The sequence below is a fragment of the Ambystoma mexicanum genome, chromosome 2q, assembly GCF_040938575.1.
Source record: "Ambystoma mexicanum isolate Mex_15411 chromosome 2q, UKY_AmexF1_1, whole genome shotgun sequence".
NCBI lineage: Eukaryota > Metazoa > Chordata > Amphibia > Caudata > Ambystomatidae > Ambystoma > Ambystoma mexicanum.
Genome location: NC_090924.1, coordinates 1427500630 through 1427517587, shown reverse-complemented (window position 1 = coordinate 1427517587; position 16958 = coordinate 1427500630). Strand labels below are relative to the sequence as shown.

Sequence of the window (16958 nt, the reverse complement as noted above, 5' to 3'; positions counted from 1 at the left end):
TTTGCTATGATTATTGATATGTTTTGTTAATAAATATTGCGTACTATTTTTTTTCTGTTGCATTGTAGTATATGTTTCTCATGCTAGTGCCTGTGTTCATCCATTCATTCATTTTGGTCATTTATATAGCGCCTTTCACCATAACTATGCTCCCAATAGCTGTTATGGCCCCAATGCTTGCAGCATTGTCATTGAGTACTGGGATGACTAGAAAGGACCGTGAATTATTACACTGATTACTGGCCGGTAATCTTCATTACTCTGAGCCCATCTTTTCCTTGTCGCAAGCCTTCATCCCAACTCTCCCTCCTTTGGTGTTTAGTCTGTGTAAGCAGTTTGATCAGTAAGTGATGGCAGTACGTATCATTCTCATGGTCCCACCTTCAGGTTGGAAGGGGCTTGTGAGTCAGGTTTGCTAAAAAGAAAATATGCTGCAGGCAACGATCGGCTCTCTCAGATATGGAGCCACGTGAATGATAGGTACTGGGACGACGAAGAGTGGGAACCAGAGTAATGAGGATTACCGGGAAGTCACTAAGATTTAACTCCCTATGCAGTGTTTCGGCACTAGTCACAGCTTCCTCAGGGACAAACTAATGAAATCATATGAATGTTTTAAGAAGTATGTGCAGGGCTCTCATGTTTCCAGGTATACGGGATACATGGCCTGAGTAGGCCATGTAGTTCTATTTCTTTCTTTGGATTCTGTGACTTGTAGTCCTGACCTAAAATGGGAAATTAAAAATTGCAAGATGCGTCATGAAAAAAATAAGACACGGGAGGGATGACCTACTTAATCGTGGAATGGGGTAAACAGGAGAATCGTGGTTTGATTCCAGATTTCCCAAGTGGGGTGCTGGTGACATAGGGTGACCATTTTCACCAACCTTTATTCATTAGTTTGTCACTTCTTCCCGTGGATTCATAGTAGCCAGGCACCCGGAAATTCGACTCCATACACAATTCAAACAATAAAACGGTACACACAAAAAGATGTCTGTGCATTAAGTCCCATGTCCCATAAGCAGGGGCAAGCGTTTTACTGTCACGGGGGCAGGGACTCACCAGCTGGCCTTGAAGGGCGCGGGCACCTCCTGCGTTGGACTGCTGCAAAATAGAGAAAAGAGCAACACGGTCATTCCGCAAGAGGGCGCCAGCGAGAACCATGATAAATTACCACCAGTGCAATACTCCGGAGCCCTCTGTTATGACTTCTTTCTGCCAATGTCAGGTGGCGACAACCAGTCCCCGCAATGGCCTCCTGTCTATGCTTGTTGACTGTTTAAACTCCTTATGAATGCCTCGAATCAATGTATGGCGACTGCTTCCTGTCCTCTGAGGGCCTCCTATCTACGTATGGTGGCTGCTTCCTGTCCCAAGAGGGCCTCCCATCTACGTATGGTGACTGCTTCCTGTCCTCTGAGTGCCTCCTATCTACGTATGGTGGCTGCTTCCTGTCCCAAGAGGGCCTCCCATCTACGTATGGTGACTGCTTCCTGTCCTCTGAGTGCCTCCTATCTACGTATGGTGGCTGCTTCCTGTCCCAAGAGGGCCTCCCATCTACGTATGGTGACTGCTTCCTGTCCTCTGAGTGCCTCCTATCTACGTATGGTGGCTGCTTCCTGTCCCATGAGGGCCTCCTATCTATGCATGGTGACGGCTTCCTGTCCCATGAGGGCCTCCTATCTACGTACGGTGGCTGCTTCCTGTCCCATGAGTGCCTCCTATCTATGCATGGTGAGTGCTTCCTATCCACTCGAGTGCCTCCTATCTACGTATGGTGGCTGCTTCCTGTCCCATGAGGGCCTCCCATCTACGTATGGTGACTGCTTCCTGTCCTCTGAGTGCCTCCTATCTACGTATGGTGGCTGCTTCCTGTCCCATGAGGGCCTCCTATCTATGCATGGTGACGGCTTCCTGTCCCATGAGGGCCTCCTATCTACGTACGGTGGCTGCTTCCTGTCCCATGAGTGCCTCCTATCTATGCATGGTGAGTGCTTCCTATCCACTCGAGTGTCTCCTATCTATGTATGGTGACTGATTCCTGTTCCGTGAGTGCCTCCTATCTATGCATGGTGAGTGATTCCTGTCCCCTTCAGTGTCTCCTCTCTATGTATGGTGACACCTTCAACTCCTTAGGAATGCCTCCAATCAATGCATTGTAACTGCTTCCTATCCTATGAGTGCCTCCTATCTACGTATGGTGGCTGCTTCCTGTCCCATGAGGGCCTCCCATCTACGTATGGTGACTGCTTCCTGTCCTCTGAGTGCCTCCTATCTACGTATGGTGGCTGCTTCCTGTCCCATGAGGGCCTCCTATCTATGCATGGTGACGGCTTCCTGTCCCATGAGGGCCTCCTATCTACGTACGGTGGCTGCTTCCTGTCCCATGAGTGCCTCCTATCTATGCATGGTGAGTGCTTCCTATCCACTCGAGTGCCTCCTATCTACATATGGTGGCTGCTTCCTGTCCCATGAGGGCCTCCCATCTACGTATGGTGACTGCTTCCTGTCCTCTGAGTGCCTCCTATCTACGTATGGTGGCTGCTTCCTGTCCCATGAGGGCCTCCTATCTATGCATGGTGACGGCTTCCTGTCCCATGAGGGCCTCCTATCTACGTACGGTGGCTGCTTCCTGTCCCATGAGTGCCTCCTATCTATGCATGGTGAGTGCTTCCTATCCACTCGAGTGCCTCCTATCTACGTATGGTGGCTGCTTCCTGTCCCATGAGGGCCTCCCATCTACGTATGGTGACTGCTTCCTGTCCTCTGAGTGCCTCCTATCTACGTATGGTGGCTGCTTCCTGTCCCATGAGGGCCTCCTATCTATGCATGGTGACGGCTTCCTGTCCCATGAGGGCCTCCTATCTACGTACGGTGGCTGCTTCCTGTCCCATGAGTGCCTCCTATCTATGCATGGTGAGTGCTTCCTATCCACTCGAGTGTCTCCTATCTATGTATGGTGACTGATTCCTGTTCCGTGAGTGCCTCCTATCTATGCATGGTGAGTGATTCCTGTCCCCTTCAGTGTCTCCTCTCTATGTATGGTGACACCTTCAACTCCTTAGGAATGCCTCCAATCAATGCATTGTAACTGCTTCCTATCCTATGAGTGCCTCCTATCTATGCACGGTGAGTGATTCCTGTCCCCTTCAGTGTCTCCTCTCTACGAAAGGTGATTGCTTCCTGTCCCTGCGAGTGCTTACTATCTTTGTATGGTGAGTGCTTTCTGTCCCCTTGAGTGCCTCCTATCTATGCACGGTGAGGGATTCCTGTCCCCTTGAGTGTCTCCTCTCTATGCATGATGAGTTCTTCCTATCTCCTCAAGTGTCTTCTATCTATATATGGTGACTGCTTCCTGTCCTCTGAGTGCCTCCTATCTATGCATGGTGACTGCTTCCTGCCCCTTGAGTGTCTCCTATCTATGGATGGTGACTGCTTCCTGTCCTATGAGTGCTTCCTGGCTCTGTGAGTATCTTCTATTTATGCTATTTATGCATGTTGAGTGCTTCCAATCCCTTTGAGTGTCTCCTATCTATGCTCCTATCTATGTATGGCGGCTCCTTCCTGTCCCATTGGGTGCCTCCTATCTATGCATGGTGACTGCTTCCTGTCCCCTTGAGTGCCTCCTTTGTATGCATGGTGACTGCTTCCTTTCCCCTCAAGTGCCTCCTATCTATGCATGCTGACTGCTTTCTGTCCCGTGAGTAGCAACTATCTATGCATCGTGACTGCTAGCTGTCCCGTGAGTGCCTCCTATCGATGCATTGAGACTGCTTTCTGTCCTCTTGAGTGCCTCCTATCTATGCATGGTGACTGGTTTCTATCTTGTGAGTGCCTCCTATCTATGCATGGTGACTTCTTCCTGTCCCCTTGAGTGCCTCTTATATATGTATCGTGAGTGCTTGCTGTCCCGTGAGTGCCTACTATCTATGCATTGAGACTGCTTTCTGTCCTCTTGAGTGCCTCCTATCTATGCAGAGGAGGGTGCACCTACCCCAGGGTGACCATGATTATGGCCCAGAGGAGGGTGCACCAACCACATGGAGACCAATGATGGCTGAGAATATAGTGCACTTGTGAAGAAGGCAGACTCTTGGATGACCAAGAAGACAGTGTGGTCCCCCCTCAAGATGGCCACAGGTTGGACCGGTGGCCACGGTGATGTTCACGGGGAAGTACCTTTATTCTCAAGATGGCTTTTAATATTCCAGAGGACAATGTGACCATACACAAAAGGGAAGGGCCGTATGATGTCTGAAATGATAGTGAACCTGCGCCCCAAGTCAGATCTGGCGACGTCACGCTTACCCGTTGCTTCTCTTGGCTGCTGAGATGACGTAGGAGCGTTCTCTGGTAGCAGAGGTTTTAAGGATGCTGTTTGCTGCCTCAGACCTGTGGGAGAAGACAGAACTGTGAGTGCACTCATGGATTACTACCTTTATCATTATGTACTCTTACAGTGCAAACCTAGCTCGGGAACAACAGACCACCATACAGGTCATAGAGCAAACCATTGGTAGCGAGTGCAAACCTAGCCCGGGAACAACATACCGCTATACAGCTCATAGAGCAAGCCATTGGTAGCGAGTGCAAACCTAGCTCAGGAACAACAGACCGCCATACAGGTCATAGAGCAAAGCATTGGTAGCGAGTGCAAACCTAGCTCGGGAACAACAGACGACCATACAGGTCATAGAGCAAACCATTGGTAGCGAGTGCAAACCTAGCCCGGGAACAACAGACCGCTATACAGCTCATAGAGCAAGCCATTGGTAGCGAGTGCAAACCTAGCTCAGGAACAACAGACCGCCATACAGGTCATAGAGCAAAGCATTGGTAGCGAGTGCAAACCTAGCTCGGGAACAACAGACGACCATACAGGTCATAGAGCAAACCATTGGTAGCGAGTGCAAACCTAGCCTGGGAACAACAGACCGCTATACAGCTCGTAGAGCAAACCATTGGTAGCGAGTGCCAACCTAGCTCGGGAACAACAGACCGCTATACAGCTCATAGAGCGAACCATTGGTAGCGAGTGCAAACCTTGCTTGGGAACAACAGACCGCTATACAGCTCATAGAGCAAACCGTTGGTAGCGAGTGAAAACCTAGCTCGGGAACAACAGAACGCTATACAGCTCATAGAGCAAACCATTGGTAGCGAGTGCCAACCTAGCTCGGGAACAATAGACTGCTATACAGCTCATAGAGCAAACCATTGGTAGCGAGTGCAAACCTAGCTTGGGAACAACAGACCGCTATACAGCTCATTGAGCAAACCATTGGTAGCGAGTGCAAACCTAGCTTGGGAACAACAGACCGCTATACAGCTCATTGAGCAAACCATTGGTAGCGAGCACAAACCTAGCTCGCGAACAACAGACCGCTATACAGCTCATAGAGCAAACCGTTGGTAGCGAGTGCAAACCTAGCTTGGGAACAACAGACCGCTTTACAGCTCATAGAGCAAACCATTGGTAGCGAGTGCCAACCTAGCTCGGGAACAATAGACTGCTATACAGCTCATAGAGCAAACCATTGGTAGCGAGTGCAAACCTAGCTTGGGAACAACAGACCGCTATACAGCTCATTGAGCAAACCATTGGTAGCGAGCACAAACCTAGCTCGCGAACAACAGACCGCTATACAGCTCATAGAGCAAACCGTTGGTAGCGAGTGCAAACCTAGCTTGGGAACAACAGACCGCTATACAGCTCATAGAGCAAACCGTTGGTAGCGAGTGAAAACCTAGCTCGGGAACAACAGAACGCTATACAGCTCATAGAGCAAACCATTGGTAGCGAGTGCCAACCTAGCTCGGGAACAATAGACTGCTATACAGCTCATAGAGCAAACCATTGGTAGCGAGTGCAAACCTAGCTTGGGAACAACAGACCGCTATACAGCTCATTGAGCAAACCATTGGTAGCGAGTGCAAACCTAGCTTGGGAACAACAGACCGCTATACAGCTCATTGAGCAAACCATTGGTAGCGAGCACAAACCTAGCTCGCGAACAACAGACCGCTATACAGCTCATAGAGCAAACCGTTGGTAGCGAGTGCAAACCTAGCTTGGGAACAACAGACCGCTATACAGCTCATAGAGCAAACCATTGGTAGCGAGTGCCAACCTAGCTCGGGAACAATAGACTGCTATACAGCTCATAGAGCAAACCATTGGTAGCGAGTGCAAACCTAGCTTGGGAACAACAGACCGCTATACAGCTCATAGAGCAAACCGTTGGTAGCGAGAATTTAACACGTTGTCAAATTAATCTTAGTAATACTTATCATAGTACACTATGTACAGATGGGGTGGGTACAAGATAGACAAACTCTTTGTCACCCCAAGGTGTTGTTGGACGATCCAGGCCTTCCGTTCTTTTCCTAAACTGAAGGCTACTTGGAGCGCCCTGGAACGCCAAAGGGATTCAGTTCCAGAAGAGTAGGCACATCATGAAAAGGCCTGTTGTCTAGTTTTCTCCTTATCAGCTAGTGTAGCCTCTGGTCTGGTGATCATCTTACTGCAAGATGGCCGTGTGCTGTATTGTGTTTATTTTTACATTTTTTGATGAACTTTTCCTGAATTTCTTGTAAAGTTTTTCATCTTGCATAGTATTTTACATTTATGTGTGGGTAACTTTATTGTTCTCTGTTTGGCTGTCTGCCTTTAAAATATTGATATAAATTCATGGTTAGGGCCAGGACAGCAAATATGGCAGACAACCCCCACCCTGCACTCCTCCAGGGCTGTCCCAGGGTCTGGTGAGCTGCAGCAGGCATAGGGGGTCCCCACTGGAAATCTAACTTTGCTGCCCTTATCCCATGACATTCCAACACATTCCCCATCCGGGTTTAAAACTTCAGAAATTGAGCTGTAGCACAAAGGGGAGGGATGCGGAGATTAGGATGGATAAACAGTGGCAGAGCCAGGGAGGACAGGGGACGACGACCACCCTTCCTGACACTCCCCTGGAACCAGGTGAGCCCCCGCAGCCTTCCGCCACCCCTTGGCACCACAATGCAGCACGTCTTATTACGGGTGCACGGAAATTTGACTGAAGCACCACTGTGGTACGCAAACTATGTTGGCTTCCTCTCCAGGCCAAAGAAGTAATGAGTACCACACCACCGTACCTGGCAGCTAATCTCCACATGCCTGGTAGCACACGCTCCTCGCTCGGGAAATCGCCCACCCGTTTGAGTCACAACTCGTCTGCAAAGCGAGGACCCGCAAACAATCCTTCTCTTGTCACGAACCCAACTGCTGGAACTTGATCCCAGTATCAGCTCGGAATGACCCCACAATACTTATTTCACAAAACTCCAAAAAGGTGTTTTTTTAAACAACACCCGACCAAGGACTAATTCCAATAGGTGCACATCCCATAACTCACAGTACTGCTCTACTGTTAAAAGATACCAGCCCAAACACTGGCTACCCACATTCTTTACAACGCTCCACTGCTCTTCAGCCTTCCCCCTTTGAAATCAAATTTAAGAGGCTATCATCTCTAAACACTGCCATCAGACTGACGATGCAGACCACCCAATCCAAACTCAATTCACCGGTCACCTGCTCACTGCACATTCACACATGCCAGCCACTTCAACGCTCACCCCCCCATCGCATCCGATTGCCCCCAGGCTATGGCATGAAGTCTCCAACCACATCTCTAGACAGCACTCTCACTTTGTAGCACACCTTTGCATCTTTATCAAGCAACTCGTCTCAAGAGGATAGCTCAGGGGCAACACGCTTGCCTTGGAAGCAAGACGACGTGGAGAATCACAGGTTCGATTCCCGGGTCCGCGCGTAGAAACCTCTGGGTATTAAGTGCGTTATAATTACACATCTCTGCTTCACCTCATTGCATGGATTCTCGACCCCTGCGTTTCTGCCCTCATTTCTATGCAAGCATCTCTTCCCCTTCACACCCTATGAAAATACAGCCCCCCCTCTGCATTTCACCCCATGACATCCGAACACCCTCTCAACATCACAAGGCGTCCAATACTAGACCAGGGCCGAGGCCCCCAAACCCCACCCCACCCATAGGCGTCTGTAGAGGGGGCCGGGGGCTAAGGGGATCAATTGGCCTGCTTCTCTCTGGCAAAGAGCTCTTGCCAGGAGCCTTACAGGTGCTCCTTTCCCCAGCCTTCATTCGTGCGTTTGCAGGCCCTCTCTGTTTGCCTAGCCTGTGTTCCTCTGGGCCATGAGGGGTGGGGCCTTCACTGCAGACTTCCTACATGCTGGACACACTATTCTTTTTCAAATGTGCATCTTACAGCATAGAAAAAACCAACAAAAGATATTTCCAATCTGAAACATGCTTCTTAATCTTACAATCACTCTTTTTCTTAAAAAATTGTTTTTTTTTTGTCTGACTACCACACACACCCACGTGATTTTTGTGTCCCTTCCTTTGTGTTTTATAACAGGATATATATCTGAAGATGATATATGCTCGTCAAACTGCTTAATCACAAATAAATGCATCTATTGTGCTGACAGCAGTTTTTCGGAAATTAAAGTGTGGGTTCAAGGGTGCCAACTTTTGATCTGCACTAAGGGGCAGATATTCCCTTGCCCCCATTCTGAATATAAGCAAGCGACCAGCCCAACCCATCTCCTGGCTGAAAACATTTTATAGCACTTGTTTTTTGTTAGGGATTGCAAAAAGTCATGATTGACAGCCAATTTTAAATATACAACATCGAAGCACAGTGAATCAACCTGCTGAGCTACCCTGATAGCCTTCTACTGTAGGGCATGTCTATGGATCCCTTAATGTGTTCACATTCACTGCATCACCAACAGTGCAGTTCATGTGCATGACTTCAAAGTCAAGAGTATTTCATCTCCAGCCACACAGACCCTGTTCGTACATTCATTGAGGGTGTAACATTGGCAGCTCATGCCTACTGGGTGATGAAGCCCTGACCCATGGGCACCCTCGCCCATTATGGAGGAGCCGAAGATGCAGCCCAGTGTAAACACTGAACGCTCCCTCAGCTGCTAATGCCACGCTCCTGGGTTGGCTTGAACTGTCAAAGGGAAACACGGTTTCCATTTGACAGTTCCATTTACCAGCGACCTATGTCGAATGGGCCATGCATAGCCAGTGGTGTTTTGCTTCCCCAATCTTGCATGGCCCATTGGGGATGCTGGCTGTGGACCTGCATGGTTGTATGCACGAGGAGGTGCTTCTGTGCCTCCCTGCACATACATATGGAGCCGGGTGCTTCATCATCAGTGCTGCGGCTCCTGCTTGCAGGTGCAGGAACCAGGAAGCGCTATTTGTTTCCTGGTTCCTGTTCACGGTACGTGGGAGCTAGAGCGGTGGGAGGAACCTTCCGGACTGGGATAGAAGGTAAGTTAATTTAAATATGTGTATGTATACTTGTGTTGTGTGTAATGAGTGAGTGTATGATGATGGGTCTGGGTGTGAATGAGCGACTGCATCCTACATGTGAATGTTGTGTGAATGTCGGTGTTTGTACTGGGATGTGGAACTGATTTTGGTGGGAGCGGGCTGTTGCACAACCTCGCTCCCCTTAATCTACTCATTTTATAAGCACTATGCAAGTCCTTCACTGAAGTCCTGTTAAAAACAAGCATGGGTAATGTCAACAGTTCTGGCTTGTGTATAAGCATTAGGCATTTGCCAGGCACCGCTATTATGTGGGCAAACGGATCATGAAAATGTGCTGGAGAAATGCTCCTGTGCACTGTTGCTGACTTGTATCTATTGGAGCCTGTTTGGCATTTTACCCAATTTTTCAAAAGAAGTGTGCTGTAAAATGCACCATTTTAAGCCATTATTTTAGACATGTTCTTAGGGAAACCCCTCACCCTTGGTCGCTACGCTCGCTCGGTCACTCTTGCATATTTGGGAGAATATTTACATCCCTCCAATAAAAAGATTCACCAGGCGCCACTGGGATCTTCAGCCAGAAACTGAAAACTCTAAATAATTCTATGGAGGGCAAAGTGAGAATCCTGCAACCATTGCTAAAGAACCAAGGGAACAGTTGATCCCTTTCCCCCTGTACTCGCCGCCTGTGGGTTTAACAGGCGGCCCTTGACTATCATTTGAAACTGACGCATGGGTGATATCTCTACTGACTCTTTTGACTGACTTTTACTGAAAGCTGAGCTGGAAGTGTATTTCTGCTGCCAATTACCACCTCTAACTACACATTATTTGAAGCTGTGCTGGGAGTGATGTCTCCTTGATGGAAAAGAATGCAGCGTCGGGCTGAGTTCATAGGGTATTTCTGTACGGTTGAACATGAGTACTCTTTTTAGGATGTACATCTACTTGATACTTGATGTGAAACTTGTATTGTTTTAAACCTACTCTGAACATGCTTAATGTCACATTTCTTGAACCTGTTTGGTAAAATATAGGTACACTTAAAGCAGTTTGGCTTCTTGAACCTTATTTGATGTGCCACCACCACACCCCTCCCTTGTTGTATATGTGCCCCTGGTTTGCCGCCCCCCGCCCCTTTCTAGTGATGCCACTGCCCCCACACCAACGCCCTGTCATTACTCTCATGGTAGCCAACCTACACATCTCAGAGCATTTCCCCAACCCACCTAGACCTTGAACCTGTGAAGCCGCTTTCCCACCACGCCTGCTGAGGCAGCCAGCCTCCTCCTCCCACTAGTGCCTGGAAACCCACATGACTGCCACGTGCGCTAGTGTTTCAGGTCATGCCTCGTTGCATGCTTAGCGACCCTTGCAACAGGATCAGTCAGAACCCCCACCTGGTCTGAGTCAGTACTGATCCCTGGGCTCTCGGCCCCTCTGTGCTCTTCTCTCATGTGAGGGCGCCTGCAATTACCCTGCCATCGTGTCCACCTCATAAGGGGTAAGGGTATGTGCGTCCTATTTGCATAGGAGTGCATAATAGCCCAGCAGTTAAGGGCGGCACCTTTGGTTGAGGCGTGCCTGCGGGACGACGTATCTGATTGGTCCAAGAAAGGGGATGGAGTAAAGGAGCATCTATGGCACAGTAGGCTATGCCCAGCTTCTGACTTATGCCCCAGGGCATTACCTAACCGGTAATGCCCCATGCTCGGGTTATATTGCTTAAGCAGGCTATGCACAGCTTCTGAAATGCCCCCCCTCTCAGGTTATATTGCTTAAGTAGGCTATGGCCAGCTCTCTTCTATAATACAGCCAGCCATGACATAGAGGGAGCCCCACTAGACCAGCAGTGTTGCACTAATGGGGGTCCCCATACCTATTCTATTCTAGGCATTATCAGTCAGTCTGCCCACATTGCGCCCAACATTTCAGAACATCCCGTTCCCTCCAATTTCATTCCTAAACTCTCCATCCCAACCACTCCCTAACATGCACTGCCAGGCCCACGTCACCTAATCCCATTGAAGGTCATCACACGTTTTCACAACTGCCCACTTGCACCCAGCACACCCCACTCCACCCAGCCCTCCTGAACTAATCCACTGCTTTTCAACCATTTCCACTTCACTGCCACCTATGGGCATCTCTACCCTTGCCCATCCCACCAGACATGCACCACAATGCCGCATGCCCTCCCACACAAGCCCATCTGTTCACACATTTGCATCCACCTCACACCAACCCAGGCTTTGTGCCACACCTACCACTACCTCACTACATACACCCCCACCCACATTAACCACTCTGAAGCAAACCCACACATCTCACCATACCCACCCCAGACCATACCTTCTCCTCCCATTATAAGGACTCCTGTCCCTCTTACCATGCCCAGCCCAGCCCATTCAAAACCTGCACCTCCAACTATTTTGGCCCCACCCTTCCTATCACCCAAAGCGCACCAGGGCAAACCCGCTCATCTCACCATACCCATCTCAGACCATACCCAATCCTTCCACCATACCAACCCCAGATAAAATCCTTCTTCTCCCATTATTCCCACCCCAGACAATTCCATACCCGCTCCTCCCATCATACTCAACCCAGCCAAAAAAAGCTAATTCCACCATACCCAGCCCAGGCCATAGCCACTCCTCACAGCAAACCCACCCAACCCATACCTATCTCTCCACCATGTCCACCTCGGACCATACACACTCTACCCTCATAGGTACTGCAAACCATACCCAGCCAAGACCACGGCCACACCTCCACAATACCCACTCAAAGGCCAAACTGGTGCACCTCAACATAGTCACCCATACCATACCCACGATTCCCACCTACCTGTTCATTCACCCTTGCCCAGTTCAGACCATACCCACCCTCCCCATTATACCCACCCAGGGGCCTGCCCATAACTCCTAATAAACCCACTCCCAGACACTACCCAGTGCTCCTATCCAGCCCGTGCGCGGCTATACACACTCTAACATCATAGTGAAGTAACCTTGCACTTGCACTGTCCCCGCCGGTTTCTTACGGCGCTGATTAACAATTATACACCGTACTATTGGATATGTTGTAGTCGAGTCTCACAGTGTTGCTTGGCAACACCTGATCACGTGAGCAATCACATGACCAGAGACTATTTTGCATGCTAGGGCTGTTATAGGCTCCCCGGCCCAGTGTTGCCAACTTAGCGACTTTGTCGCTATATTTAGCGACAAACGGCAGTCCCCTAGCGACTTTCTTCATGGAAAGCGACTAGCGACAAATCTAGCTACTTTCATTGGTTTGAAGACGTACACTTTTTTCTATTGGTTTGGAGACTTGCAAGTTTCCAAACCAATAGAAAAGGGTGTATGTCAACAAAACAATAGCAGTACCCCCCAATCAATGCACCCGTCCTTGTAGCCAGGCTCCAGCACAACAAGTCACGTCATGTCACTGATGCCCCCGCCCGGCCGCGAGAGGCACGAGAATGCTGCGAGATTATGCTAATTAGGCAGTGATGTCATTTAGCTACTTTTAGCTACTTTTAGGACAGCCTCTAGCTACTTTCTGGACTGAGGAGTTGGCAACTCTGCCCCGGCCAACACCCTCATTCCTGTACTACGGAGCCGGCACACTTGCACGTCTCTACTCTGTGCTCGCATTAAAGCGGAAATATGGTGAGTTTCCTCCCCAAAGAATGCCGCGGTCGTTTTTTCTCCGTTGAGGAGCGCTAGTTAGATTGTCTAAACTATCACTCAATGCTATTTATTCAATGCTATTCAATTTAGATCCAAATGCAAAACCAGTCAAACATTCTATTTTTCATTCTAGTTCACTTTTGAAAACACTGCAACTACTTTGTAATTGGGCAACTGTAAACATGGAGCCTATCACAGCCACCTTATCCGTTTCACTTCCGAAATGTGAATTGGGAGGTAAGAAATGGAGCCTCTTATTTGGAAATGTTTTTTCAAATGTGATTTTTCAATAGTATATATTACAAAAGCGTTGTGTCTGCTTTCAGATTTAGGAACTCAATGGACGTCATTAGACCGGGAAAATACACTTATAGACTAACGCGAGATATCACGCACTAGTACCTTGTCTACAATTTACCAGGTACCATCCAGTAATTAACTCATATCATGAATTTAAATAGAATGTGTTTTTGTTCACCAAGTGTCATCCTTAGTTTCATCGAACTATACATTTGATTATCAATGATCCAGAGTTTATATGCTTTATAATAACAAGTTTTTGTCTTCACTTCCCTCCCCCCTGCCCTCTACCTGCTTTTTCCTCTGTGAATCCTTTTGGAACTGCACAACTGTGAAACCACATACAATATTGGTTTCTTTGTGTTGGATTTCATTTATCACTGTTTATTTTTGGACAATGTCAGTTATAGATGTATACGGCCTGAGGACGACCCGGTTAGGGTTGAAACACGTGTTGGCGTTTTTTTCTGTTGTAACTTTTACCTATCCCCAGGATCTGTAAAAACCTAATCTATGTATTTGTGTACTCTGTGTTATCAACCAGTTGTGAATACTACCTTTTGCATACTTATGTTTACACCTTATGACACATGCTGTCTAATAATAATCTTTGGTAAACACAAGTGACTATATTACAGTTCCTTTTTTCTCAGTCTCCTTTTATTTCCCAACTTGCTTTAACGTTCTAACATCATACCCACCCAAAGCATACCCACCCCTTAAATTACCCACTTCCCCCAACATACTCCCCTGAGTCTATACCCACTCCTCCCACCATACTCCCCCGAGTCCATACTGACTCCTCCCACCATACTCGCCCGAGTCCATACTCACTCCTCCCACCATACGCCCCTGAATCCATACCCACTACTTCAACCATACCCCCCTGAGTCTATACCCACTCCTCCACCATACTCCCCTGAATCTATGCGGACTCCTCCCACCATACTCCCCTGAATCTATACCTACTCCTGCCACCATACTCCACCGAGTCCATACTCACTCCTCCCACCATACTCCCCAGAGTCTGTACCCACTCCTCCCACCATATGCCCCTGAATCCATACCCACTCCTCCAACCATACCCCCTGAGTCTATACCCACTCCTCCACCATACTCCCCTGAATCCATGCCAACTCCTTCCACCATACTCCCCAGAGTCTATACCCACTCCTCCCACCATACTCCACCGAGTCCATACTCACTCCTCCCACCATACTCCCCAGAGTCTGTACCCACTCCTCCCACCATACTCCCACGATTCCATACTCACTCCTCCCAACATACTCCTCTGAATCCATACCGACTCCTTCCACCATACTCCCCAGAGTCTATACCCACTCCTCACACTATACTCCCCCGAGTCTATACCCACTTCTCCCACCATACTCCCCTGAGTCTATACCCACTCCTCCCACCATACTCCCCCGAGTCCATACTGACTCCTCCCACCATACTCCCCCGAGTCCATACTCACTCCTCCCACCATACTCACCTGAGTCCTTACTCACTCCTCCCACCATACGCCCCTGAATCCATACCCACTCCTCCTACCATACTCCCTGAGTCTATACCCACTCCTCCCACCATACTCCCCAGAGTCTATACACAGTCCTCCCACCATACTCCCCCGAGTCCATACTCACTCCTCCCACCATACTCCCCGAATCCATGCCAACTCCTCCCACCATACTCCCCAGAGTCTATACACAGTCCTCCCACCATACTCCCCAGAGTCCATACTCACTTCTCCCACCATACTCCCCTGAATCCATACCCACTCCTCCCACCATACTCCCCCGAGTCCATATCCACACTTCCCCAACATACCCAACACAGGCATTACCCACTTCTTGACAGTCCCCAGCCCAGACCTCTACCACAGCAAAGCCCCCAGTTACCTCTTTGAAAGCTCTTCGGGGGTAAACGGGGAGTCATTATCTTCTGTGCTCTCCGACAGCCTGTTTCTGGTGTTGAACGGTGCCCTAAAAGCGGGAGCAACGGTTAGTGAGTGAGCGAGAAGCATGCAGACAGCAGAGGGAGGGAACGGGAGCAAGACGGGAGCAATGAGGGAGCAAGACAGGGAGCAAGACAGGGAGCAAGACAGGGAGCAAGACAGGGAGCAAGACAGGGAGCAAGACGGGAGCAAGACAGGGAGCAAGACAGGGAGCAAGACGGGATCTGAGAGTGCACGAGTGGGACCAAGACGGCGAAAGGGCGCCGGAGTAACTAAACAGAACAGCGGGGAAAAGTTCCTACCACGCAGCACAGAAAATAAGCGAAAGCAGCCAGTGGAGGGAGGCTCAGAGTAATCGATAGGGGGAAAGAATACATATATGTGGTCATTTTGTGTTTTGTGATGTGTGAGATTTCTTGATGTATTAGCGATTAATATCCCCATGTATCACGCTTCACGCTTACGCTTTCCTCACATGGAACTTTCAGCTATACATCCCTCCAGAAGTCCACACTCCTAAAAAACCTGCTCGCTACTTCCCACCTGTTCAGCGGTCATACATGTGCAGAAGTTGCCTCAAGGCTCTCAAACACTTTGCCGCCTTTGGATCAAGACCATTCCTGATTCCTTCTCATGAGCTCTGAAATGCCTTCTTTGCTAGGTCATAGCGCCAAAGAAATCCTTTTGATGAAAGTTGTGCTCTATAAGTGGCGGGCTGCAAGGAGCTGACCGGACTAGGGCAAAAAAAATGAGTGTATTTAATATATATGCATGCGTGTATGGGTGGCGAGTGAATGAATGAGTGAATGAGCGAGTGAATGATAGAATAAAGGAATGAACGAACGAACAAACGAACAAACGAAGTGAATGAACAAGTGAATGAGCGAGCAAATTAATGTTGTGGTGTGCTAAAGCAGGCATGATATGTCTTAATTTGTGTCTAGACTGACATTTGGAGCAGTCAGTCTAGCCATTTCTTACTGTAGCATGACATTTGATAAGGCAGGCATGATAAGTGTTATTATGTGGCTAGACTGGCATTTTGGTGCAGCCAGTCTAGATATTTGTACAACCAGTCCAGCTATTTCTTTAGCATTGAAATCTTTTCTGGGCATCTATAATAAAGCTAGCATGATGCATGTTATTGCATGGTTAGACTTGCATTTCGATACAGCCAACCTAGCTATTTCTTTGGCACAGCATTTTTTACTCACCATCTATTATAACGCAAGCATGATGTGTTATTACGTGACTACAATGGCATTTTGGGCCAGCCAATTTGAACATGTTTTCATATTGTGGCACAGCATTTTTAATGGCAGGGCCAACTGGAGTATGCTCTTGTGTGGGCATAATGCCATATGTTGGCAGAACCAGCAGTTGTTTTCTTATACTATTGTTACTGCCATTATGCTCAAAAGAAACATGGGTATGTTCATATATGGGAATATTTGTGCAGCCAGCATGGAAATGTATGGGCAGCGTGAACATGTTTTTATACTGGCACATATTGTGGGCAAAGGCATCATGAAGATGCGTTGGGAAATGCTCCTGTGCCCTGTTGGTGATTGTGGCATGAGGTGCCCTACACTACCACTTGCAAACTGTTTGGCTTTTTAACCA

The 16958-nt window shown here is 48.5% G+C and overlaps 1 protein-coding gene across 7 annotated transcripts in view; it reads right to left on the bottom strand.

Moving 5' to 3' along the window:
• LOC138570219 (uncharacterized) overlaps positions 1-16958 on the bottom strand; it is a 464546-nt gene that overhangs the window by 230454 nt on the left and 217134 nt on the right. For all 7 annotated transcript variants that reach the window (XM_069648951.1, XM_069648950.1, XM_069648949.1 and 4 more), the window contains exons 10-12: positions 15280-15363; positions 4312-4395; positions 1066-1107 (exon numbers count right to left, since the gene is read on the bottom strand). In XM_069648951.1, coding sequence (XP_069505052.1) covers positions 1066-1107; positions 4312-4395; positions 15280-15363 — 210 coding nt within the window. The remainder of the gene's footprint in view (positions 1-1065; positions 1108-4311; positions 4396-15279; positions 15364-16958) is intronic.